Genomic DNA, 9,056 nt, shown 5'->3' with positions numbered 1-9,056 from the left:
CTCACTGAGCCTGTCCTCCGCGCACAGGCAAGAGTGGCCCGAGCTGCAAGTACTGCAGGGACGACCCCAACAAGCTGTGCCGCGTGTGCGCCTGCCACCGGTGCGGGGGCCGGGAGGCGCCCGACAAGCAGCTCATGTGCGATGAGTGCGACATGGCGTTCCACCTGTACTGCCTGGACCCGCCGCTCAGCAGTGTGCCACCGCCCGAGGAGGACTGGTGAGCTGAGCGCCGGGCGCCCCATGTCTGCTCGCCTCCAGCGGGGTCCCTCTGGGCTGATGCCCCTGTGGTCGTAGGTACTGCCCCGATTGCCGGAACGAACCCAGCGAGGTGGTGCTGGCCGGGGAGAGGCTACGAGAGAGCAAGAAGAAGGCGAAGATGGCGTCGGCCACGTCGTCCTCTCAGCGGGACTGGGGCAAGGTGAGGCGGGTCGTCCCCTGCCCCGCCCCCGCCCCCCTCCTCCCCTCAGATGCTCACAGCTGTCCCTTTTTGTCCACTGTGCAGGGCATGGCGTGCGTGGGGCGCACAAAGGAGTGCACCATCGTCCCATCCAACCACTATGGACCCATCCCAGGCATCCCTGTGGGCACCATGTGGCGATTCCGCGTGCAGGTACTGGCCGGTCTGCTGGGGCTGTGGGGCACAGTGCTGTCCAGGGGCCCCCAGGTCCACTGGGCTCCTGTGCTCACCAGGCTGGTTCACGGTATGCAAGGCAGTGACGCACCTGCGGCCGTCTGCACTCCCGGAGCAGGAGGGTGGGGGCCCGGGAGCCCAGCGACACAGCTGGTCCCATGCTGGTGTAAGTGTGTGATTGCCGCGTGCCCTGAGGCCGCCCCAGGGCTGCTGTGCCAGGGCCGAGCTGGCATCACTGGACCGCACCTGTTTTCCCCACCAGTCCTCATGTGTAGTGACGTCCCCTGCCTTTGGTGACTGTTAGTACCTGGTGCCACCAGCATCTTTGTGTGCTACTTTTGGTGTTTTTTTGTTCTTTAGTATTGGGGATGAAACCCAGAGCCTGCACACTGAGCTACATTCCAGTCTTTTTTATTTTTATTTTGAGGCAGGGTCTTGGCAAAATAGCTAGGCTGGGCTTGAACTTGCTACCCTCTTGCCTCTGCCTCTCAGAGCTGTGGGATGACCGTTGTGCTTCACTGTGTCTGGCTAGCCTGGGTTTTGTTTTTGGTTTCGGAGCTCAGGGACTCATGTGTGCTAGGCCAGTGCTGTGCCCCTGAGCTCTGTCCCCAACCCTCTGGCAGCCTGTGCACTGTGTGCAGGGTGGAGGAGACACACAGCCACTGCTGACAGGGCCAGCAGACTCTGTGGGTGTCCACGGCCCCGAGCAGCATCCCCGGCCTCCATCCGCTCCAAGCCAGTCACCCACACTGTGACAACACAAACGGCCCAGGGTGCCCAGGGCAGGTCTGCTGGGTGAGCAGACCACACTTCCACTTTGGGCGGAGCGGACCCAGGCACTCCCCTTTGTGTCCCACTGCAGAGCTGGGTGGGCCTGGCTGAGCACAGGGCTGCCCTTGGTGCGCAAGACTGCAGGTGACGTGTGGCCCAAGTCATGGGTGGGGACGCCAGGCCTCACAGGGTCGGGGGTCAAGACGTGGTGCTGCTCTGCCGTGGTCACTGCTGATGGTGCTGTCTGTCTCTGGTGTCCACAGGTCAGTGAGTCTGGCGTCCATCGGCCTCACGTTGCAGGCATCCACGGGCGCAGCAATGATGGCGCCTACTCCTTGGTCCTGGCCGGGGGCTATGAGGACGATGAGGTGAGTGAGTTGGGGTGGCTTTGCTTTTTTCTTCCTGTTGAGACTTGTTTTTAAGGCAGGGTCTCATTGTGTAGCCCAGGCTGTCCTCGAATTCTTGGCAATCCTGCCTCACTCAGGAGTGTTGGGATTGCATGTGTGCACCACCATGCCTGGCTTACTACCTATTATTATTATTGTTTTTTTTTTACTGTACTGGGAATTGAACTCTGGACCTTGCACTTGGCAGCGGAAGCACCGCTGAGGTACATCCCTGGGGCATCTATTTATTTTTAAGTGTGTTAATTGCCTGCTCCTTCCCATTGTTTCCACATCGAGCTCGAGTCAGCCATAGTCCAAAAATAATAATAAATGGAACATTCCAGATCTAACCTACTCACACATTTAAAGTTCTGTGCTGTTCTTTTTTTTTTGGTACCAGGGATTAAACTGGGGTCCTTGCACTTGCGAGGCAGGCGGTGGAACAACTGAGCTAAATCCCCAGCCCTCTGTGCCATTCTGAATGGCACGTTGTACTCTGTTGCTGCCCAGGCTCATTCTTAGTCCAGTGTTTCCACATGGTATGTGCTACCTTCCCATTAGTCACTAGGCAGCCATTCTGGTTATCAGGTTGAGCACTGTGTAGTATCACAGCACTATGTTCCTGTAATTACTTACTTAATAGGGGCTCCCAGATACCAGAGGAGTAAGGTGGCAGTGCATATGCCAGCTGAAAGCAGACAATGCTTCCCATAAATGAAAACATAAAAGTTCTTGACTTTGTAGTCCTTGTACACTGAAGTTGCTGAGAATAAATTTAACTGGAGTTGTGAGGGAGAAAAACGAAAGTTGTGCCAGTTGTGGTAAGTGGTTACTTAAGGAAAAAGTATTAAAATTAGAAGTTCGGAACTGGGAATAGTGGCACGCGCTTGTAATCCCAGTACTCAAGAGGCCGAGGCAGGAGGATCCCATGGGTTTCAAGCCAGCCTAGGCTACATAGTGAGTTCAAGGCCAGCATGGACACCATAGTGAGAACCTGTCAACAAAAAACAAAAAGACAGGGCCAGGGCTCTGTGGCACTGTACTACCTCCCTCACAAGTGCAAGGTCCTAAGTTCTATCCCTGGTACCAAAACCCCCCTCCAAAAAAAGAAAATAAATAAAAGAGTTTGGTACAATCTAAAGCTTTACGCATTCACTGGGGGCCGTGCAGCTCAACGCCCTCAGCTCACAGCACTCAGTGCATCCTCACGGCTGTGTGGCCGTCACCACCGTTCACCTCCAGGCTTCCCATCTCCCTAATCGAGCCCCCCTCTCCAGGAAACCCCGGCCCCTCCCCAGCCCGGCAACCCATCCCCCTTCCTGTCCCTGTGGGTCTGACTACGCTGGGCCTCCTGGGAGCGGGGCCCTGCCCTGCGTGTCCTCCTGTGTGTGGCTCAGCTCCTGAGCAGCGCAGCCTCAAGGGCCCATCCCCAGTGGAGCAGTGTCAGGACTCCCTTTCTTTTCCTGGCTGCGTGATGCTCCACTGAATGGATGGACCTTGGGCTGTCCCACCTTTTGGCTCTTGTGAAAAATGCTGTGGGGCCGGGGATTTAGCTCAGTGATTCTTCTGCCTGCCTTGTAAGCATAAGGACCCGAGTTTGAGCCCAAGTACAAAAAAAAAAAAAAAATACTATGCACACGTTGTACAAACATGCCTTCAAGATCTGCTTTCAGCAAAGCTTTTGTACATAGGGAAGGAAGGGGGATGGAGGGGGCGGAAATGGGATAAAATTAAAAAAAAAAAAAAAAGAACTGTTTTCAGTTCTCCTGGGTATGTATCCAAGCAGTGGAATTGCTGGGTAATGCGATTTTTCTTTTTCTTCCCCCACCCCCAGCTGGAGATTCAACTCTGGGTCTTTGCACTGAGTTACTTCTTTAGGCCTTTAAATATAATTTTTTAAAAGAATTTTGAGTCAGGGTCTTGCTAGGTCACTGTGTTGCCTTGGCTGGGTTTGATCTTGCCATCCCCCTCTCTAGCCTCCCAGAGTGTCATATGGCCATTTTATGTGCAATTTCCGGGGATTGAACTTGGGTCCTTGTGCTTGCGAGGCCAGTAGCGGAACCCCTGAGCTAAATCCCTGGCCCCTATGTGCGGTTTCGTGAAGAAGCACCTTCCTGTTTCCTCAGCAGCCGTACTGCGTTACATCCCCGGCACAGCACTCACGGGCCCATCTCACGTTTTCACCCGTGCTCCCTTCTTTGACACTCACCATGCTGGTGGGCGTGTGGGCCGTTTCCCTGGCTCCCTCCTCCTGGGTGGAGGGCTCACCGACCCCTCTTCTCTGTTGCAGGACAATGGGAATTCTTTCACCTACACAGGTAGCGGTGGTCGCGATCTTTCTGGCAACAAGCGGACTGCCGGGCAGTCGTCTGACCAGAAACTCACCAACACCAACAGGTTTGTGAGATGAGTGGTCTTGTTTCTCCCTGGGGGTCCTTGGTTCTGATCCGGTGTGGCACGTGGCAGGTGCATGGCCCGGCACAGTGTGTAGCAGGGGGTGGAGGAGCCTGACTTAATTTCTTCCCTTGTTTGCTAAAGCTGTGCGTGTCATGCAGGTGGTTTAAAGCGCTGTCTGTCAGGGCACCTGCGGTTTCCAGTTTGCTGTGCACTTGGTCTTCGTGGCAGACGCTTGGCTTTGCTGTCATAGTGCAGCAGCCAACACAGGCCACCTGTGAGCAAAGGACCGGGACTGTGTGCCTGTAAAGTACTTGCGAAAACCAGGCTCTGGTCAGACTTTTCTGTCCCCGCACTGCCAAGTGGGGTGGGCTTTTCAGCATGAAAAGCATCACACAACCCAAGGGAAAAGGCTGGGAGACGGGATGGGCTGCTGGGGGAAGGGCACCTGAAACGAACGGCCAGTGACTGTCGCGGAGGAAAATGTGCCCACTGTGGCGACAGCTGTGTCTGCTGTGTCTAGACGACTAGCGGAAAGAGGGAGGGACACGCGGACAGCAGTGTCTGTGGTTAATCGCTCACCTCCAGTAATCAAGGAAATACAGATCGAGGCAATAATGTTCAGACCCTGTGAAATTGGCCAAAAACTCCAAGATGTTGAGAAACAACAGGGCAGAAACTGATGTTCCACTCTTAAAACTCAAGCTGCCGCTGTCTCCAGAGAGCTCTTTGCACAGACAGTAGATATAATATATATAATATATATAATATATATAATATTTCCGGCTCCCAAGTCCAGTCTTGACTCCCCCGCAGGGCCCTGGCTCTCAACTGCTACGCCCCGATCAACGACAAGAAGGGCGCAGTGTCCAAGGACTGGCGCGCGGGGAAGCCGGTGCGGGTCGTGCGGAACATGAAGGGTGGCAAGCACAGCAAGTACGCACCTGCCGAGGGCAACCGCTACGACGGCATCTACAAGGTGAGCGGCGCGCTGGGCTGTGGCGCGCTGGGCTGTGCGCTCCCGGAACGGCCCTGTGACCACGCCTACTCCCTCGGCCACTCCCTTCAAGGCCCCGCCCACACCCCTGGCCCCTTCCGCTTTAGTCCCCCCAGACCACGCCCTTCAGGCCGCGCCCCTCACAAGGCCTCCCCGGCCACGCCCCTTTCAGGCTCCACTTCCCAACACCCCCTGCCCATCTGTTCCTGCAGGTGGTGAAGTACTGGCCCGAGAAGGGCAAGTCCGGCTTTCTCGTGTGGCGCTACCTCCTTCGCAGGGACGATGACGAACCTGGACCCTGGACGAAGGAGGGGAAGGACCGCATCAAGAAGCTGGGGCTGACTATGCAGGTGCGCCCAGGCCTGACACCCACGCGGTGGTGACCCCGCTTGGCTCCGCTGTGTACTTTCTGCTGTGTCTTTGGGCGCCCACTCGGGGTGGGGCAGGTGCCAGTTTGGGGTCAGCAAGTAGCGGGCACCCAGGCCTGAGGCTCCCTCCCTGGCTCCGAGTCTCTCCTGGAACTACCTCTGGCTCCCCTAGCTCCGGGTCGCCTTTCCAGGCCGCATGGTGAAGGAGCGACCTCGCGGGGGTCAGGTGCTGGGTGGCACTTGGGTTTGCGTGTGGAGGGAGAGCTAGACCTGCTTGGCATGGCCGTGTTCACGGGGGCTTCGGCCCGTCTGGGGAAGCGGCCTTTCCTCTGTGCACCACCTCTGCCCACTCCAGAGAAGCAGAAGGCAGCCAGTAGAGCAGGCAGAGGGCAAGGCTTGCAGAGAGGCAGAGGAGGAGGGAGAGGGTTCGCTCGCTCTGTCTTCGGAGAGCCGTGCGGGCTGTAATTATGGTGTCTGCTGCTCACTCCCTGCGCGTTGCTGTAAAGCGCGTAAATGTTGGGCACTATTTCAGGAATCTTAATTGCTGGTGCGAATCAATAGCGCCTACCCCCGGGGCACGAGGGGCTGTCACCTGAACGTGTGCCTGTGGCACCCAGGCCGTGGGGCTGGCTGCCGTGCGGTTGAGGATGTCACCTTCTGGCAGGCACAGTTTTTATTTGTGACTTTGGTCAGCACCACAACCGCAACTTTTTCGGGAGGTGGGAGGTTTGGCTTTGCTGTGGAGGCTGGGTCTTGCTGTGTGGCCCAGGCTGGCCTTGTGTGCGTGTTACGTGCAGGGGACAGAAGCCAGAGCCTCATGCACCCTGGGCAAGCGCTCGGCGCGGCTCCGCACCCCGGCCTGTGGCAGTCGCTTGTAGGAGAGGGAGTGGGGACCGGGCGTCGTGGTAAGGACCGCGTCCGCTGTCGTGCAGTACCCAGAGGGCTACTTGGAAGCCCTGGCCAACCGGGACAAGGAGAACAAGAGGGCGGCTGAGGAGCAGGAAGACCTGTCGCCCTCCAAGAAGGGCACGTGGAAGCGGAAGTCAGCAGGTGCGTGTGTTCGCATCCCCGAGTCCCCTGACCCGCACAGGCGCCAGCCGCTCCCTCACGCTTCGTCTTCTCCAGGCCAGACTGGGTCCGAGTCGCAGACCACCAAGAAGACCAAGCTGGAGCCCTACAGCCTCACGGCCGAGCAGAGCAACCTCATCAAGGCGGATGAGAGCAATGCGAAGCTGTGGACTGAGGTCCTCACGGCACTCAGGGAAGGCTCGGTGAGTGGGCTCCCCTCAGGGACGCATTCTGGGGCAGCCGCCAGTCGGTCCTCGTTCAAGCACACAGCTCAGCAGCATTGAGTGCATCCCACGGCTGCACCATCCCCGCCGTCCACCCCCACGACTTTCCATCCCCCCAACTCTGCCCAGGAAACGCTGACCCCGTCCCCTCCCAGCCCGGCACCGCCGTCCTCCTTCCTGTCCCTGTGGGTCTGAGTGCACTGGGCCTCCTGGGAGCGGGGCACTGCCCTGCGTGTCCTCCTGTGTGTGGCTCGGCTCCTGAGCAGCGCGGCCTCAGGTTCATCCCTGCTGTAGCAGTGTCAGGACTTCCTTTTCGTAGCTGAATAATATGCCAGCGTGTGAGTGGATCAAGCTACGTGTATCCATCTTCCCCTTGTAGTTCCACTTTTGAGCTGTGTGTGCTCATTCTTCTTCGATCCCAGTGTACAAATGTCTTTTCTGGCTCCTGCTTTGATTTTTTTTTTTTTGAGGCAGCATCTCCCTTTGTGTAGTTCAGGCTGGCCCTGAACTCACTATGTAGCCTTGAACTCACGGCGATCCTCCTGCCTCAGCTTCCCAAGTGCTGGGATCGCAGGTGTGCGCCACCACGCCCCGGCCCCTGCTTTGATTTCGAGGCATTCCCAGGTGTGAATTGCTGGATCACGATGGGGGTCTGGGTTCCAAGTCAGACCTATCTCTTGGTCTTTCTGCCCTTAGTGGGGTTTGACACTGATAGGTCGTTGTTCTCCAGCCACTGTCTCCCCTCCCTGACCCATATGAGTCTGTTGCGGGTCCCGCAATAAATGACCCCAAGCCTAGTAGCTCAGAACAAACCAGATTTAAGCTGTCACTGGTTTGAAGGCCTGAACCCTAAATGTTCAGAGCTTTCTGGTGGAACTGGAGACGTGGGCAGGGCCAGTCTTGGTGGCCCCATGGCTTCCTGTTTCTCTTGGAAGCTGCTCCCCTCAGTGCTCTTGCCTGCAGTCTCCTGTCTGTGAGGGTCCTGTTTGTAGGGCCCAGGTCTCTGCCGTGGACGTCTCTGGGTCCCCATCCAACCTCCCACTGCTCCTTCTGGCCTCATTCATGAGTCATCTTCTTCATGGGGCTTTCTCTACCCACTCTGCATTTGTGGGCAGCTCCTGCTGCTCTCTGCTGTCCCCAGCCCCACGGATGTTTTTTGTTTTGTTTTTCTGTTTGTTTGTGGTACTGGGGATTGGACTCAGGACCTTATGCTCACCAGGCAGGTGTGGCGCCACTGAGCTACATCCCTGGCCTTTTAGATTTTTTTGGGGGTGATCAAACTCAGGACCTTGCACTTTTGAGGCAGGTGGCAGAACCACTGAGCTAAATCCCTGGCCCTGTTTTCAGTTTCTGAGATGGGGTCTCGCCATGTAGTTCCAGCTGGCCTTGAACTCACTGTGTAGCCCAAGCTGGCCTCAGAACTACTGGCGATTCTCCTGCCTCAGCCTCCCAAGTATAGGATCATAGGTGTGCGCCTCCACACCTAGTTTTTTTCCACATCTTGGCGCCTCCTCCAAACCTAAGTCTGAGGGGCTTCTTTCTGATCCATCCCTGTGCCGGGGCCCATTTGGGGCACCCTGGGTGTGGCCTGCATGGATCCGAGTTTCCGTTCTTCGTCAGGAGATGGCACCCAGCTGCTCCTGCTCAGGGTGGGGCACCTGGGCATGGCTGACACCCCTGTCCCTGTGCAGTTCCAGGTGTTCCTGAGCAAGGTGGAGGAGACGTTCCAGTGCATCTGCTGCCAGGAGCTGGTGTTCCAGCCCGTCACCACCGTGTGCCAGCACAGCGTGTGCAAGGTGAGTGTGGGGCGCCTGGCAGGCGGTGATGGAGCCCCTCGGCAGGTCCCTGCCCTCAGCCTGTTGCATAGCACGGCTAAAGGGTCAGTGGGCAGGGGGAAGCTTCCTGGAGGAGGAGGTTGGATGGGGCGGCACCTCGGGAACAGCTGGCACCTGGAGGGGACACGGGCGCCAGCCCTGGGCCCTGCTGGCTGTCTTAGCACCCCTCGGTCTCTTCTGCCGCTGTCTCCTGTGCCAGCAGGGTTCAGGGGACGTAGAGCCCAGTCCCTAGGCCGGTGAAGCTGTCGCACCCAGGGAGAGGTGGCGGCGGGGTGAGGGGTGAGCTAGACAGGCCTTGGAGATGACAAGCCCGTCCTGGCAGCCAGCCTGGGCCACAGTTGCAGAAGCTAGTGAGCCTGGCACCACTCAGGGACCCTGCAGA

The 9,056-nt window shown here is 57.6% G+C and overlaps 1 protein-coding gene and 1 long non-coding RNA gene across 6 annotated transcripts in view; one reads left to right on the top strand and one right to left on the bottom strand.

Moving 5' to 3' along the window:
• The window catches only part of Uhrf1 (ubiquitin like with PHD and ring finger domains 1), a 35,515-nt gene that overhangs the window by 25,787 nt on the left and 672 nt on the right, over positions 1 to 9,056 (top strand). For all 5 annotated transcript variants that reach the window (XM_010634802.3, XM_010634800.1, XM_010634801.1 and 2 more), the window contains 10 exons: positions 28 to 217; positions 295 to 418; positions 503 to 610; positions 1,666 to 1,770; positions 4,079 to 4,185; positions 4,999 to 5,161; positions 5,392 to 5,529; positions 6,480 to 6,597; positions 6,673 to 6,818; positions 8,531 to 8,635. In XM_010634802.3, the coding sequence (XP_010633104.1) occupies positions 28 to 217; positions 295 to 418; positions 503 to 610; positions 1,666 to 1,770; positions 4,079 to 4,185; positions 4,999 to 5,161; positions 5,392 to 5,529; positions 6,480 to 6,597; positions 6,673 to 6,818; positions 8,531 to 8,635 (1,304 nt within the window). The remainder of the gene's footprint in view (positions 1 to 27; positions 218 to 294; positions 419 to 502; positions 611 to 1,665; positions 1,771 to 4,078; positions 4,186 to 4,998; positions 5,162 to 5,391; positions 5,530 to 6,479; positions 6,598 to 6,672; positions 6,819 to 8,530; positions 8,636 to 9,056) is intronic.
• On the bottom strand, positions 1,064 to 6,481 carry LOC117284465. The gene is made up of 3 exons (XR_004515570.1): positions 5,127 to 6,481; positions 3,998 to 4,457; positions 1,064 to 1,754 (listed from the first exon to the last, which is right to left on the bottom strand). It is a non-coding gene; the product is annotated as an uncharacterized LOC117284465 (long non-coding RNA).

The sequence above is a fragment of the Fukomys damarensis genome, unplaced genomic scaffold (genome assembly GCF_012274545.1).
Source record: "Fukomys damarensis isolate Sample0158 unplaced genomic scaffold, DMR_v1.0_HiC HiC_scaffold_37, whole genome shotgun sequence".
NCBI lineage: Eukaryota > Metazoa > Chordata > Mammalia > Rodentia > Bathyergidae > Fukomys > Fukomys damarensis.
The sequence above is the reverse complement of the archived record's forward strand: the minus strand, read 5'-3'. Positions and strand labels throughout refer to the sequence as shown.